The sequence below is a fragment of the Pundamilia nyererei genome, unplaced genomic scaffold (assembly GCF_000239375.1).
Source record: "Pundamilia nyererei isolate P.nyererei 1_Seehausen unplaced genomic scaffold, PunNye1.0 scaffold00002, whole genome shotgun sequence".
In the NCBI taxonomy this organism is placed as follows: Eukaryota; Metazoa; Chordata; class Actinopteri; order Cichliformes; family Cichlidae; genus Pundamilia; species Pundamilia nyererei.
In genome coordinates, this window is record NW_005187403.1 from 7,336,214 (window position 1) to 7,354,210 (window position 17,997).

A 17,997-nucleotide genomic window follows, 5' to 3' on the forward strand; every position below is an offset into this window, starting at 1 on the left:
AAAAATGTTCATTTTATTTGATGCTCTTTTGAGAATTTTCTCCAGAAACAAAAGTAACAAAAAGAAAAATTCCTGTTCTGTGATCTAAGCCTTCATGACTAAAAATAAAACAAAACCTGAACCATCAAAGGTTCAGCTTGAAAAATAAGTGGTTGATTGACAAAATGGTTTGAGAATATTCGTTCTTATCAACCAACTTATTGAATAATTGACCAATCACTATAAACCTGTATGTTATTGACTGATTCTGCATGAGGAGCGTAACGATCCCTTGATTGTTTAAAGGCAAGCACCGACACTCATTGCAGACATCCTGTAATGATGCTTTGTGTGCAAATTAATTGATTACTAACTACTGAGGCATTAGGGTTTCACTTCCCAAGAGCTAATGTTGCGGTGGATCAACTTAGCGAAGCACCCTTCATCCATCTGTCATGATGACGTGCTCATGTGCTGAAATCCAGCTGTTTATGTGAATCTAAGCACATACATGGAGGAACCACTATGGCGGTAAACAAATCCATGGCTACAGTATGGACAGGACTATATGTAGCATGTCAGCTGTAGTCATGCAGTCAAGAGATATGTGGAACTAGTTAGTATGATGCTGCTCCACTGCTAGTCAGATGAGTAATTATAACATCAGACTGCCCTCAAGGGTGTATGCATTCACTCTTCCATTTCCTGATTTCCTCTTTTATGTTTTTCTCTTCCTAAAACAATCATCCCGAAAAGACACACACTGTTAATGCCATCATATTTTTTTAAACCAAGCTTCAGCTGCAACTTTGATTATGATGATTAAAAAGAAATATATAAAAATCAGTCTAAAATTGCATCACCAGGCAATCTCCACCCCTCCATCCCCAAGTGTATCGGGACGGGTGTGACCTCGATGCACACTGTGATACCGTCCATCTTGCTGATATTTACATGAGCACAGCGGGTCACCCTGTGCAATCCAGTCAAATCCCTCCTGCTCTCACATGAGCACTAATCTTCCCTGACTACCTTCTTAGTACAACCACAACTCAGACTACAGCACTCTCTCTGTCTCTCTTTCACTGCGCTGCTGTGACATTTGCACAAAGGAAAAACTTGCAGTCCTCTTTCTTTCTTTGTTTTTCAGTCTAGCCTTTATTAATGCAGATCTACGGAGATGCTCAGATTGTCTTGACTAAATTAGATTTTTTCTTAAAAGTCTGATCTGTCAATTCAGATATTTCTATTTTCACTGCTTTCAGGAACTATATTTGACTGCACAATCATTTTGTAGTTTCTCCTTTAAAAAAACTTTATTTTTTCTGAAGCAATAAAACAATTTAATAAAATTAAGCCCGCCCACGTTCTTGTATAACAGTGTTAAAAAACCCATAAATGAATCGCAGTAAACCCTACTTTATGCTGTGCACATACATACAGAGGATATGAGGTTTAAATGCTCCTCTACTGAGCTTCTTCTTTCATTGCTGCATTGTGCGCTTACATTTCTGGAGAGTTGCTCCTTGGGATAATTTGAATGAGAAAAAGTCCTGGTCAATGTCAAAGCAGAGTAATACTATGTCAGCATTAGTATTTTCTTCTTTTATTTCTGGCCTGGGATTGTTGTGTGAAAGATGCACGCTTCTCTGTCAGCTCATTGTCCGCTCACAGCTCGTTTTTTTTTTTTCTTTTTTCCTTCTTCCCTCCCTCAGCCTTACTTCGTAATGATGATTCCTATAATGATGCAGTGAAACTGTCAACAGACTTGCATAACCGAACAGATGACGTTAAAAATGGGTCATGTGGGAAAACGGTTATTCTTGAGGGCACTAACATGTTTTGGACAATATGTCCACACATGCCTCTTTCACTTCCCAGCAATTTTCTCATTGCACCGAGTGCACTGAGTTATAAATGCACTGGTGCTGCTGTCCGAGCTATAAGTACTGCTTGTGTTTGTGTACATGATTTATTAGACCTGAGCTGATGTTATTTTGTTACCACTGCTCAGGTTACAGGTACAAATCAATAGAACATTCATCCATAAATACATTTACTTGTTGTCCTAATGCACCATACCTGTCCTGCGCAGAGCAGGCTAATATAAGCCCTGCAGGAAATTTCTAGAAGAATGCGCATGCATTAACTGCATACGTGAATCCCTACAGACTCTGGGACTGATGTCTATATAATTACAGTAAAAAAAAGGCTTAGCACACAGAGTGGATCACCAATGCTGTCCACGCAGAGAAGATCATAAATTTGATCCCTGCGGGTCTGTGAGCTTCTGCCCCGGAGGACGCTGCCTCTGCCAATGCATCTGTGAATGGTAGAGCGCAGATTAAGGCAGAACAGAAGTGTTAAGGTTATCACGCTCACACGACCAAAATAGACGCAGAGCGGGTGAGACAGCGGGCAAAGTAGCTCGGCTTGCGGTGAAGTGTGATGTGCTTAGTGGAAGAACAAGAGAATAATGCTGACGGACACAGAAACGATGGAAAGCAGAGCAGATGATCAGCAGCGTTCCCGTGAGGAAGATCTCCTTGGACTGAAAGATGTGATCGACAAGTTCCGAGGGGAAGAGTTGTCTAGTTAAATGTGTCCACTGATTGGCTGGTAGTTAAGCTGCGAGGTGAGGAAGAGCATCAGGATCTTCTGCGATATCACACATCCAGTTTGAGCCCTTCGCTTTCACACATTCACTGGTGATATTTGAGGCACGTTAGCAGTTGTATTTGATGCTCAGAAATTTGCATCTGCTGAGGTCATGAGGGTACATTCAAGCATTGGTAGATGAAATATGTTGCAGAAATCATATCAGAGTGGGTGCACAGGAATAAAAAGAGAACATTTGTGATTCCAGAAGAGGAAAAAATAACAGTGGCCTGTTCAAATTGGAGACAATTCTGATTCACGGTGTCACTGTTTTAGCTGCAAACGTCTGCGTGTGCAGTTATTACTGCAGTTCTGCTCTAAAATCATACAGTTCAATATGATTCTTGAGACTTGTTTTTATGTGAAACACTTCGGCTTCTCTAAGTGTGTCAGGGCCTGTGTGGGATGAGTCCGTATGGTGAAAATATTTTGTTTTCATAACAACTAAATCGATATCTGGAAGAGTAACTGAGGCTGTGATTTTTTTTAATAATCTTTTGTCTATTGTCTTTACTGAAAGCTTAGAGATGAACTGCATGCATCAGTTGGAAATAACAACTACTTAAACAACCTACCAGGTTATTTGGTGAATTTCTATTTAATGCTACTTTTTACCTTCAACAGTTTATATAAATTTTACTGATAATGCTGCTATTTTTTTAGTTTTAAATGCATGCATGAGAGCCTGCGATGAAGAAGCAATGATGGTTTAGGGGGTCCTTTACTATATTAATAGATCATCGCTTGTTTTCTGCCTGTGTTAAGATCCTATTGATCACTATGTGGCTCTTAATTAAGTCTCTGTCTCCTAATTACTGCTGGGCCTCATTACCTAAATGTTCCTCTGCATTGAGATTCAGAGCTTTTTATGCAGCCTATGTACTTGCACGCATGATTTGGCAAGAACCAAGTTACAAGCACAACATTGCTAGAAAGGCTTTTCCTCTCCTCTTACACAGTATCCCAGTCTGTATGATAAGCAGATCTGCTGACTGATTAGCGTCCCAGCACATACAGTATGTTGCCTGAAGCTCTGAAATAATGCCAGCTCTGTTTATATTTATTTATTGCTGAACTATACTTACACCAATGTGATTACACATTGCACATTTCAGTGATGGGATTTATGATTACTTCCAGCAGGCTGCTTTTCTTTCAGAAAGAGACAGACCGGCATTGAAATGTTTTTTTGCCATAGAAAATATAGAATGTTGCTCATTTAGCCTTACATGCTGTTGCCTTTTTTGAAGTAGACCAAGTACAGCGGGCAAAAGCTTTTTAGCCTTCAGAGGAGGAAAGGCAGTAAAAGAAAACAGGAAACTTGCAAATTCCCAGTGAATTCTCATTACGTCCCGGTATGATTTTTTAGAATCCAAGTTCAACTGTAATTTCGTGATTAAGCAAAACCAAAAGAGAGCCAGCAGGAGATTTACAAGATGATGCTAAGCAGGAGAATTCCAGATTTTCCTGGAAGCAGTTTTGTTATCCTTCAATCTAATAGCCAGTGGTGGATTTAATCTCCTCAAATTAGTCCCATGCTAATCCTTGCTAACCTCAAACAGAGGTCACTCATGTCCAATTTGAAGATGCATAAAGAACAGTTTGTAATTGCATGTTTCAGGCCCACAGCTTGATGCTTGGTGATGAGTAATTCTCTTGCATGCTCTCTTCTCTGTGCATAGGATTCAAAATGTCTGCCTACAGTGCATACATCCACCAGACAGCTCGCAGTTGTATAAGCAAAAACTCTTCGTGCCATACCTTGTGGGCAACATTGATTTGAATTTTAATCCCTGCAGTATTATGTATCAGCATGCTGCTTTACCTGCAAAGTTTCAAAATGTTCTCTGCTCTGTTCTAACAACCCATCAAAAGGATGCGGAAAGACCAAGTGCATGAGCGACCTACTGGCTTGACAGAGCTAGCGTGTGACTTTCTATCACTATCATATCAAAACTTGGCTGTTTTTCTCCAATGTATTACAGGATTATGCTGACCTATGCCCTAATTCCCAGTCAAATTTGAGCTTGATGCATTTAATTCCAAGCCTATATTTTGCCAAAGCCAAACAAGAGCATTGGATATGCTTTTGGCTCTGTGTCAGCTCTACCTTTCCTGTGCACGAGGTTTATGAAAACGTTATAGTTGCTCAAAATGAACTCGGATCTGTCATATGACAGATTTGAGTCTAAATTTGGTTTCAAATGTTTATCTCAGAGCGATTCACTGCCACCGAACTGCAAAAACTGTCTTAAACCACAGAATAAACTTTATATTAATGTTGCTATTGGAGCAACATTTTTCAAACATTTTACATTCAGTTAAATTTTATTTATATAGTGCCAAATCAGAACTTTAGATTGTAAGGTAAAGACCCTACAATAATGGAGGGAAAACATGAACAATCAGAGGACACCTTATGAGCAGCCACTTGGCGGAAGTGGGGAAAAAAAACCTCTCTTTTAACAGGAAAAAACCTCTAGCAGGGCAAGACACAAACAAAATAGAAATAAATGGCCAGTACTGAAAACAAACCTACACTATAGGCTTCGAGTCTTTGTGAAAACAGACTTATCTCTTAAATGGCAGACACTGAGCCTTGAGCTAAAAATCTGTAACCACTCTGCACTGGCTGATTTATCAAAATTAAGAAGAAATTATGACTTTTTAAATGCTGGTCTGACAAAAGTTGAAGCATTTTTAAAGAGTTTAGTAAAAGGATCAATTTGCTTCTTGCCACAATGATAAACGATTGCATAGTACATTTTATAACTCGTGCCATACAGTAAAGTCCTCAGCAGTAGTCACTTTTTTATTTATTTGACCAGCTGTTCAGCTGTTGTCAGAACTCTGTTACTTTTATTTTTAGATCTAGATTGATTTCCCTTACAGTAAACGTTGAACAGAACACAGGCATATATTAATCATTCCTCTCCATCAGCGGGATGCTCAGACACACTGCTGACTGCACGAAACAGAACGTTGCTGATGGGTGATCGAGTAGGTGCATATTAGCAAATTGAAGCGCATGGTTCTTAGCTGTGACACATATCCTGAGCAAGGGGCCAGCTGTGTGCTACATGAAAGCTTTGCAAGTTGTGTGTTTTCTTTGTCTGCTTGAGTCAAACAGACGTACGTTCGGACCTACACTCTCCGCATTCCTTCCTTTGCCCAATTTGATACAATTCATGTTTTCTTAGAAGCCTTACAGTGAGATGAAACAACAGATTACCACAAAAAAAAGAAAGAAAGAGGCTGTCCAACACAGTTAATTCTCAAAAGAGAAGTTGGATGATCGAGTATGTGCAAATGCTTTAATTATGAGAAACACTCTGTAAAGGCAATATGGAGACATTGTGCTTGTATTAGCAGAGTGCGCTTCAGTGAACCATCTCACACAGTTCAAATTTATCCTTACATATCTGCACATCACAGTGAAGGTTATCCTTTGTAAGCTGGTGACCTGACCAGCGATCTACACCTGCAGCCTCTTCTTTAAAACCCTATTTGAAAAAAACAAAACAAAAAAACCCCACTCCTGCCTTGTGGCTACCTCCTGCTGCTTGCAGGCTTTTCAAAGTGATGCCGCTGCAATGCAAACCCAAATAAACTCCACATTGTGTTAATGAGCATCTACATCATTTCCTCTCTGGCCTCTCTGACTCAGCATGACCCAAAGGTCACAGAGGCTTCCCAGCAAAGTGAGACGGTCCCTGGGAATTTGTGAGACCTCCCTGTAACCCTCGTGCGTCATAGAAATGTACCCAAAAAACTTCATCCTTATTTTTCACTCTTTTGCTTATGTATTAACTGAAAAAAGAAAGTGGAGACAGAGTGATCAGCCTTTTCCTATTTCTGCCTATGAGTCATTTGCAATTCAAACAGAGCCCACTACTTCCTGTTTTCTAGTCTTGTTGCAATCCTTCAGGAGCATGCACCTCCAGAAATAGATACCTTTATCACTTCACGGCTACCTTATGCTCTGTCGCTTTCCTTATTATGTCATCAGGCTATATGTAAATATGCATGCGCACATAACAGAGGGAGAGCGAATTCTGCTAAAATAAGAGTACGGATATAGGCAGCAGAAGAGACACTGGGTGCACTGAGACAGCCGTCCTGTAAGCTAGTGGCTAATTTTAGCCTTTCATGGCAGTGCACTATATCTCCCCATGGATGAGTTGAACCATAGAGGGATCTGAGCACCAGCTCAGCCTCTTGTTCTCTCCTCTGTTCTGTGTGCGGACACTGTCCTTTATTCAGAAAGGTTACAGGGCACTCACAATAGACCGGGGTGGAGAGAGGAAGATTAAAAGAGCCTCTAAAACACCTGGGGTTTGGTGGTGGTGGGGGTTTAACAGATGATTTTGCATACAAATGGCAAAACTGGTGCATATCAGCACAGCCTGAAGTCCATGCTCTTGCAGATCTTATTTGGGCTTATTTGGAACTAAATTATATGCAGTAGTAGTAGTGTTTTTGTTAGTGTTTAGGTGCACACAAGGACAGAAAAAGACCATAAATGACCAAGGTTTTAGATATAGAGATAAAGATACTGGTGTGTGTTGTACATATATGTTTACTTACCTGAAAATCCTTGATTTCTTGTATTATATACAAATGTAAACATTTGTCAGTAAAAGGAAACCCCAAAAACAAAAAGTTCATCAGTTCTCATTTAAAAAACAAAAGCGAAGCGACTAAATTGCGTTTATATGTATAATAGGTAGAACAGGTAATGTATGGGGAATGGAAAGACATGAACTTAAAATAGATGGTAATTACCTGAAATGTCTCAATTCAACAAACTGGCGAATGGGGCAGGTTTATTATGCAAAACGAACCAGGGGGCTGGCGGGAGGAGAGATTGAGCTTCGGTGTGAGGAAGATTATGGAATAACTAACCTGGAAATAAGTAATGGGTTTCTGATGCTAATGAGAAACTCTGAATTAAAGCCACAGCCAACCAGGCGTGAGTCAATTCTCTTCGGCCAGATCCGACGTAAATGAAACCGCTTTGCGCCGCAGACATGCTTACTCACCCCGCTGATGACTTTCTATTCTGAAACTTTCGGGCTCTGATTAAACAGCCACACCAGCACCGACACCTTTTCCAGCTCACAGCATTGAAACACACTTACGGGCTAATTATTCCAGAAGTTTGCACTTCCCCTCATCATTCACTTCACTTGCTCTGTGCTACCTACTCTAGCTCTATGTGTCTCCTCTACTGGTCAGGTTATTGTTTTTGGAAAGCAGCCGTGTTCAGTTATGAGCAGCTCAACATCTGTGAGTGCAGAGATACATGCGCACACACGCGTGCAGGCACACACAGACGCTGAGGCACCCAAACACTTTGGAGGACAGACAGGCACACTGTGCCCTCAGCTTCAAAGGTGACTTTGTACTTTTGTGAGCGTTTTAAGTGTTTTTAATCTTTTTTTTTAATCTTTTTGTGTCCCTGAAATACCAGTGCATCCAACGTTTGAGACTCTTACAGATCTAAATCTGGGCCGCTGTGTCTGTGTTGCTTACTGAAGTTTATATTTCTTCATAATGCCGTGCTTGCATTTGGCTTACGAATGTCAGAATTTGAATAAATGCTTTCGCACAACCAAGCAGATGCTGATGAGGTCTCTATCTCTCCCTTCTTCTGTCTTTCTCTTTGGCAGATTTTCCATATGACCTATGACCTGGCTAGTGCAGTGGTAAGAATATTTAATTTGATAGGTATGATGCTGCTTCTGTGTCACTGGGATGGCTGTCTGCAGTATCTGGTGCCTCTGCTCCAAGACTTCCCCCCTGACTGCTGGGTGTCCCTAAACGGTATGGTTGTAAGTATTACACACTCTTCTCTTTTGTTTGTTATTTTTGGATTTTTACTGTATAAAAGATGTACAGCAGACTCGCTGTAGACAAGCCTATGGAAACAATCTCATTCCTATACAGCAGTTTTCTAAATCTTATTTTTTAATCAAAACCATAAATGAACAGATGTGATCAGATGCAGCCAGCTAACAATTTAAAAGTGCAGAGGTTTGTTGAAAGGGCCTTTTCTCGTAGCACTGAAATGTGTCCACCTTGTTTTTCCCCGTTAAAATACACTTGCAACATCATGCTGGTAGATAGCACTCTGTTTTATTATGCATGTAAACAACATGAGGACAGAGACACAAATATATTTTTGCAGATTTTTGTAGCACAGCTCTAGTTAGTCCTAAAATTACATTAGATTGTAACAGAGAGAGATTATAGAAATAAAGCAAAACATTGTTAAAAAAAATGGGCAGCAAAGCGAAACATTAGTCTTTTTTGACAGTGATTTGGCCTCTTTGGTATTTCTTTAAATTACCACCCATAGACTTTATAAACAGTCATGTGAAAAATAAAGTTTTCACAGTCCTGTGAAAACCTCAGCACACCTTTACTGCTTCACTAGGTAAGTAAACTCCACAGGCCTCAGTTAGCATGGTAAAAGTTGCCAGGAGGAAGCTTCTTGTCTCTAAAAAGAACACGGCAGTATGGCTTAGGTTTGCAAAGCTTCATCTTATCAAGACAAGGTGAAAGATGTTTGATAATGCACAGCGCCATATTTGTTGTAAAGCCAAACACAGCACATCAGCTCAAACACCTCATACCAATTGTCAGGCACGGTGGTGAAAGAGTGATGGTTTGGGCTTGTTTTGCAGCTACAGGACCTGGGTATCCTCCAGTCACTGAGTTGACTGTGAAGTCCTTTGTATACCAAAAGTATTCTAGAGTCAGATGTGATGCCATCTGTCCATGCAAAGCACCAACTACAACAGAATGGCTGAAAAAGAAAGGATTCAAGCTATTGCAATAGCTTGAAGTCTAGACTTCAAGCTATTGCAATACCTTGAATAAGGTGTTTTTTTTAAGTCCACCCTTAAAACTCACCTGTTTAAAATTGCTTATGTTTAAACCTCTGCATGCTTTTAACTTTTATCTGTTACTCTTATTATTGTGTATATTGTGTATTTGTTGTACAGTGTCCTTGGGTGCTCTGAAAGGTGCTATTTTTAAATGAAATGTATTATTATTAGTAGTGGTAGTAGTAGTATTATTAATCGTCAGCTGGTGGTCTTTTCACAATGTCTGGTCATGTTATAGTTCCAAAATAGGTTCAAAGTGAAAGTTGCAGCAGTGGCATCTTTAATGTCACCTCAACATCATTGTTAGCCCTCCTAGTAATAGAAAGTTTCTCTTTGAGAATTAATATAACTATTATCCTATCACAATAACACAAAATATCTCATCTTAAGTGTCACTCAAAACCGCTTCCTCTTCCTTTTAAGTCTTTCTTATTAAGACCTATCCTACCCAGCTATTCAGCTTCAGATGAAAAGACGAGAATTTCTGTATTTGTCAGACTAATATCAGAGACAGGACAGGGACACTATATGTCATTGTAAGAGTCCTATGTGTTAAGATTACCATCCCACATATGAAATACAAATTGGATGTACAAAACAGTAAATAACTAAAAAAGGTTGCTGTTTTTTTTGTTTGTTTGCTTTTTAAATATCCCCAGTAATACTTGTCTCTGTATGTGGAAAATACTTTGTGTTCACTAACACGTGTTAAACATATTAGCTGTCATTGTTAAAAAACAAACGAATAAAAAAAGACACATGTATTTCATTTCTTCTTTGCAACGATCTGATCTGTATTTCTCACAGTCTGGTTATTGCCGTCATCCTGCAACCAGTTTAAACCAGGGACAGGGAATACAGCAAGCATGGTTGCTGTATTTGTTTATGTTGCATAAACAAATACATGCAAACCTCAATGAACTGAAACAACGTCATTAAGGAGCATGGGCCAAATATCCTCCACAGCGATGCGAGAGACTAACAAAGCCATACGGAAACAATCACTTCAAGTTATTGCTGCACTTCAAGTGATTTTCGCAGCAATGAAAGCTTTCCTTTTCACGACTGTAAAAATGTAGCATAATGTTACACGCTACTTTGTGTATTACTGTTTTTTGTATTACTGATTGTGACTGTAAATGTAACAGTAGAGTGAGTGGTGATTGTGGAGTGTCTTGCGGCCCTAGGTGAAAATTCACAATATACACGCTGACGTAATCTTTCTAGTTACGTGTATCAGTGTATGAAAAATGTAAGCCAGTGTGTCCCCTGTGTACAGTAGAAAGCTGGACAACTGGACAGTGTCAACACAGCTTATGTTTGATTTCTTTGGGGACTGTCCCCTCGTTTGGACTTTTTCTGTATCTTTCATCTTCCCTCTTCTCCTCTTGAGTTGAGGTCAAGCGGACTGTGCTTGCCCGTTTTGGACTGATGTGAGCGCGTGCGGACCTCCTGGGTAATGCTGATTGTAAATACTCCCCCGCGGAGCTCTTTTGCCATCTCCTCTCCCTCTTTCTGTGACAAACATTTCTGTGCTGCACGAGCGCACGAACTGTTTAGAGGCATCATACCGGAGGTGCAAATGTCAGCTTTTATAAACGTCACAGCTCTCATCTTTACTTGGAGGCAAGGAGTTGCCCAAGTGCGTTTGATACCAGCTAGCATGTGTTATTCATCCAAACAGACATTATCCATCTCTGTTCGCACCAAAGGAATTTGCACTGATGTAATTTCCCACAGAACTGTCACAATTCATCCTTGTTAATGGTAACTACGGGCGAACATCTCCTCAGTAACCCAGATTCTTAAACTTCCTTTTAAACAGCAACACTCTGGGTTCATAATTACTTGTCGCTGTAAAACTTAATGATAAACATCTCCTTGCATGCACGCTGCGTGTTGCTGATCTTACTGAGAATAAAGCTGGTACATCCTCCTTCTATGCAAATCAATATCAAAGGGAGATGGTGTACAAGCCTAATTTGGTGCCCCCCGTGTGGCTATAGCTGCAGCCTGCAAAAATTGCCTCTAAAACAAATAAGGCATAAATCAGTGCTAGAAGCCTGTGGGTGAGCTGTTATGACACGAAACCCTTTCTCCAAGCTGTATTCACTTGTATGTAGCTAAAACATTGCAAAGATGGCTTTGTATGTTTGTTTTACACTTTCTCTGATGGGTTAGCTACTTGCTGGTGAATTGACACATCCTAAACTCTCTCAGGCAGCTTTCTTGATATTTCTTCAGGAATAGATATCCAGGCTTCTTGAAGCTCTTCTTTGGATATTAACTACCTTCTTGTTCTGTTCTCTGTTATGATGATCCCACACTGCTTCAGTAATGTCTGAGCTCTAGGGAGACCAATCCATCGTGTGTTTTCCCATCCTGATATGCTTTTATACTGTATCAGCACCGTGTTTGGGATCATTGTCTTTCTATAAATGAAGCCACTGTCAATCAGATGCTTTATGCATGATATTGCAAACAAGCTCAAAATCTGATGGTACTTTTCTGCATTAATTCCATCGCTTCCATCAGATCTCCAACACCACTGTTGTACCTCTCTCCTGACCTCCTCTTGCAGTCAGTCTCAGATGGCTTAACAAACAGAACAAATGGAAAAATCGCTTTAAAATGGCCATGCACAAATACTCAGAGAAAAAGCAGTTTTGGAGACAATAGGTCTCCAAAGCGTGGAGACCTATTGTCGAAGAGCACTTTTAAAGAAACAAATTATAAAGAAATAAAGGGGTCGTCTGAATTCTGCACAGTGCTGTATATTATTTACAAATTATTTACAAATTCATACAAATTTGCAAATCTAGTTTGGGTCATCAAATATGTATTTGTCTGTAAGTAATGAGGGCAATTTTTATCCCGCTGAGCCGCTTACAGCTGAACCAAATTCATCTTGCCCTTTAAAAAAACATTAAGGAGCATGTGAGTTCATCAGTGAGTGCCAGTATTATGTTTGCTTTTACATTTAACCAAAAGCAGGCGTCCTACACATGATAATTGTTACTCTTTGTCAAATTTCTAAACGACAAGGCTAAGAATGCTGAAATCTTAGAAGGGAAGGCTATGCACACTCCAATGACAGAAAGCCACAAAGAACGTGAAACTGTGGAAGTATATTTGGATTTAAGTTCAAAGTTCATAATTTTCTGGATAGCTTTAAGATTTTTTTCTTCTCTGTTTTATGAGGGGGCGATCCTAAAAATAACTCACAAAGAAAACCACGAGGCATTTTAGAGGTAAAATCTGTTTAAGCCAGTGGTACTGTAGATATCTGCACATGAGCAGCTAGCATAGTGTTACTGATGGTGATGTGGCAGAATGGGCAATTTGCAGAATCTCTTCCCTGTGGATCTGTGCAGAAGTGCAAGCCTGTGCACTGACTGCTGTCTGGCAAATCCAAAGTGATAAGGCCAGCTCGCATATGGGATTCCTCTTCTCACACCATCGCAATGCATTAGCATTCACAAGTTGAAAATCAGGATAAGGTATCTTTTCCTCCGTTTGCTGTGTTTGCTGCAGGTATAAATAAACAATACAGTTAAACGTTGTCATCAAGAGGTTTGTCTTTGTCTCTGTCCAAAAAAGGAGAGCTTTAAAGCCATATATTGCATCATATTTTTTTCTGTTGTTGGCTCCGTGCTTTCAGTCTCCAGCTGTGAGTAGAAGAGTGAGGGCAACAAGGGCTGCAGATACTGCTGAGTGGTGCTGTGCACAGTCTAGGCCTGTTATCTTCCTGACTAATGGTCTGAGAGTAGCTTCTTACTCTTTAGAGGCTGCATTTACTTAATCACCAAACAAGATAATGCTGCTGTCACTATGTTGGCTCATGTTGGAAGGTGGTGGGCTGTGGTATTGGATAGGCTGTTGTACAGCTTAAAGATGCATGTGGTGGAGCATTTGTGAGTGTATGTGTGTGCCTACTGTTCCTGGCCAAGCTCATATCAAGAGAGAGACAGCAGTAGCCCTGCTGAGGGCTCCTGTCTCAGAGAGAGCTAGAGGCCAAAAGACAGGTGGATATACTGTAGGTAGACACAAGGGGGAAAAGGGAAAAAAGGACAGAAACGCCTGGCTAACCATGCACAACTGCCCTTCAGTATCAGTCACCCTTCCTGGCTCCTTTTATCCATGGACCACCCACTTCATTTCCTTCCATTTCTTCTCAATCTCCCTGAATGAGTCACTTTCAAAAGGCGGGCTCAGTCCTGAATTTATGAATTAATCAGACGTGTCACCCTCTTCCCTTCTTTCACATCACACTTCCCCTCAACATACACATGGGGCTTATGGAAGGAAAATGCAAGACTGCTTCAGTCCCTATGCGAACAGCTTGTTTTTGGATTATTTTTTTGGCTCTCGTTGGTAATCATTTTTTGTTCGCTGAAAGAATTGTGTGCTATTTGTCAACTGATACAGTAGGATAGTTTAATCAAGCTTGTGTGAGGGTATTTGGACCACAGCTGCTGAGCTTTCAGAGGCTGTTGTGGGATCTTAAAAAATAAAGTTCTGTTGTGAGGAGAGCCTTGTGAGAAGACAAAGAAAAATCACCGTACCTCATTCATTGTAAAGATTGGGTGGAAAATCGCAAAAGCAGACATTTATAAATTGGAACTATCTTGATAATTGGTTAATAGTTCCCAGTTTAAGCAAGAATGCCAAATATTGCCAAGTTTCAGATATCCAAAGGCTTTTTTGTCTGTAACCTCTGAGAAGACTTCTGCCACGAAAATGTTAAAAAAGAAAGAAGAAAAGAAATGGCACGTGTACCACTGCCAGTCAGTAAAGTTGCACTTTAGATCCATGATTGTCCAGAATTGATCTTTGACCTATTAGATATAATAATCTGCTGCCTCTTCTTTCAGCTGCTGCCTCTAGGGGTCGCCACAGCAGACCCTCTCAGCTTATCACTTCATAATTTCATACTATTTGACTGTTATATAGAATATGGTCATGATTAGCATTTGAATTGTGGCTTCACGGTTAAAAACATGTTTTTTTTCTTGCCACAGTGACCTTGACCCTTGACTACCACATATCTGATTGGTTGAGCTGAAGTTAAAGTTTGCCAAAATGCCAAAATATGAGGAAATTCCCTCAAACCTTTGAAGTGATTGTGCGTTTACAAGAAAGGAGCAAACAGAGTTACACACAGATGAATCTGAAGATATGTCTCGGGCCACATTACTGGTGCCAGTGCATAAAGAAACTTCTGTAGAGAGATGAAGTCCATTAGTACTGCTACAGTTGATGAACATAAAAGCTCACGAGACAATGACAACGCACACAGTGAGATACATCACTGGGCGCGCTTTTTTTGGTGTCGATGCAGGCCTGCACATCCCTTTACTCTGTCATCTGTGTTTAAAGGCCGCCGTGCCTTCTGTGCGCTCCCAGGGAGAACAGCTTGCAGTTTGATTATGCAATTGAAAAATGAATATTGCGCATTGCTTTTTTTTTTTTGCCATTCAAGGACTGTTTGTTGGGTTTAGGGAGTTAATCAGTGATTAAATTAATCAGTTGAGGCAAATTTGCTCATTCACTTATTTTCTCTGCAGACACGCACAGGCGCAAACAAAAAAAATAAAATGTTAAATAAAACTAAAACATATTTACAGGGCAACCAGATCTTGCTACACACTCTATTGAGTATAATTTGTGCTGCAGTGAAACTAAGTATCAGTGCAAATCTTTGGGAGTCCAGATGAAAAATAAGTTTAATTGCTGTCATTTGTCCTCGGACTGTTCTCTTTTTTTTGCGAAATTGTGTTCTTTGCAGCAAGGCATTACATCCTGTTAGTCTCATAGTTTGTCAGTATCAACAACAACCAAAGCCTCTGGGTCGCACTGAACACGAGGATAATGGTGAATCATCAGCCGCCTTCCTGGTCACGTAGCCGGTTTCATCTTGAGAGAGAGGACTGCTGATTCTGTGACTAATTAATTAAAATGCAAGCAAGCGGTTAAAATGCACGAGCGTGCTGTCAAAACAACGAGCACAGTTAAATTATAGATACTTTGAAGTTGCTGGTGCTTAAACAATAGTGCGGAATTGGGATCGCTTTAATGTGTGTGGTAATGAAGTCTGAACCTGCGCTGCTGTTCTTACGGGGCTGCTGAAAGATGAATATGCAGTGTCTGATGTGTTTTCCTGCTAAAAAACAGAGCTTAATTATATTTAGAATAATGTTAGAGGAAATGAATACATTTGTTGTGTTGGCAAAATCTATATCAAGGGGGCTGTACATTGTGAACTATAGGAAAGCAACTAGAAACTGCTTTTTCTGCACTGAGAGTGAAATGACTCACTCTTCCCAAAGGAAGGCTGTACAGAACCAGCCCTGGAGATTTCTAGTTCTCATCACTCTTTATGCATTAGATAAAAGTGTGCATGTATCTGTCCTTTTGTGACCAACCTAATCAGACAAAAAAATGGGTGCTGAGCATGAGTGCCTGCTGTAATCATAGCGCACTGCCCCAGAGCTGTGACTCACATGCCGTGATGGCAGTCAAAATGCAAATTTAAGCAATCACACTGAGGAACAGCAGTGAGTGAAGAACAGCGAAGTGAAAAGCGGTGATGCTGTTGGTTTTGTTATGTTCGATAAAAAGCTCCTGTAAAGTCCACTTTGCAGACATCATTACCACAGTATCACTTCAGTGAGACAGCTCATGTTTGATATTATTTATCACAGCAGCAGAACATAATAGAGTTTGGCGTCTGGGATCCGAGCTCATCACTTCCCGTAAATATGTCACGTATAGAAACGGGGGGCAGCTTACAAGGTGGTTGCTGGGATGCTGGGGTAATGGAGGGGTTGAGACAGCAGACAGCGATGCAGGGCTGCAGCAGCACTGACGTGTCAGAGGGAGAGATGGGAAATTTTGCAGCTTAGATAGACCAGCAAATTGGCAGGTTGTGTTTGGTGTACGACACGAGGAGAACGAGGAGTGTGTATGACGCAGTTCGGCTAAAGCCTGACTGCCTGAACTAACTTGTGGGCTTTGCTCCATTTGTTAGGAGAGAATTTTCTCTCTGCCTCTGCCTGGTAAAGCCGCCTTTGGATATTTTGCTTCTGTGTCTCCCAGATGTCAAATCGTAACAATGGGCAGCTGGAAACGATCGTGATGATCAGTTCCACATTTGGAGGACTCACAATAATCCTTCATAACAAGCTCCATAACCTGCAGTGCCCCAAGCACGCAGCTATTATCCCCACTGCTTTAATGTTACAGTGAAATGTCAACTCAGAATTGAGCTACTTCTGAACAATTCAGTCTCTATCAGTCTGTTTAAGATAAAGAAAGAGTGAAAATTTGGCTTAAGGAATCACTAAAGTTGGTCATGTGATCCATGCTTTTTTTTATTTTTTATTAAAGATTCACTGACACTGCACTGTCAGAGCCAACTTACCAATGTTATCAGTATATTCCACAAAGCAGCTGTGGAATAAATTTAATGCCACGTTTGACTGCCTGAGTTATTTGCTCATTATTATATGTCTTTGGACATGGGAGAAGGAAATATTCGCAGTTATTATACCTCGTGATATAATAAATGTGAGCTCAGCTGGTCAGTTTGCCTCATATGAAGAAACATTTTTATTCATTTTACAAATTGTCTACAGGTCATTCATGATTGTTTGACTCCTAATTAATTGTGCGTTACAAGTGATAGACCACTGTTTCAATCTGATTAGGTAGGCGGATTAATGTAAGCAAGGGGATGATAAAGCTAATTCTGCTATTTTGGAGAGGTTTATGTACAAACATTGATGGGAAATAAGGATGGACAGCGAAGTTGAACAGACAGAAACTGTGAGGTTAGTCCCCAGGCCCTTAATGCCCAAAGCACTGCAGAGATTTCTTTGCTGGAGCAGTTTACTTGTGCGACAGATTCATGCAGAGAAAAACAGCAAAAGGTGCAGTGAGTCATCTCGGACTTTGTGATATCATCTGGCAAAACCATGCCTCTGTTTTTCCATGCATACAAATATGTCAACACAAACACAGCCCGTCGTTGCTGAATAAACACTCACCCACCATGTGAAATATACACGTGTGAAAGAACATCTAGGACCCAAACTGCATTAGTTCCAGGTATATGGTTGGGTGACTTTGTTCTCTGTGTGGAAATACATTATTGTGTGTATGTGTTGTGTGCTACAGTGGACGGGTGCTTGTGCTGAAATGCTAGCTGCAGATATTTCCAGTACAATGAAAGCCACGATCCCTGTCATGGACTGCTGACCTGCCACAGCTTTCGCAGCTGGGATGGCACCAGCTTCCTACATCCCTAAGTGGGATGAGGAGTTAGGTGGATGGATGGATGGATGAATGAATGGATAGAATATTTGAACCTAAAGGTAATATTTCAATGGTTTAACACACACACACACACACACACACACACACACACACACACACACACACACACACACACACACACACACACACA

At 40.5% G+C, this 17,997-nt stretch overlaps 1 protein-coding gene across 1 annotated transcript in view; it reads left to right on the forward strand.

Moving 5' to 3' along the window:
- The window catches only part of hcn1 (hyperpolarization activated cyclic nucleotide-gated potassium channel 1), a 67,850-nt gene that overhangs the window by 22,242 nt on the left and 27,611 nt on the right, over window positions 1-17,997 (forward strand). Inside the window, exon 3 of the mRNA XM_005720352.1 lies at window positions 8,310-8,471. Coding sequence (XP_005720409.1) covers window positions 8,310-8,471 — 162 coding nt within the window. The remainder of the gene's footprint in view (window positions 1-8,309; window positions 8,472-17,997) is intronic.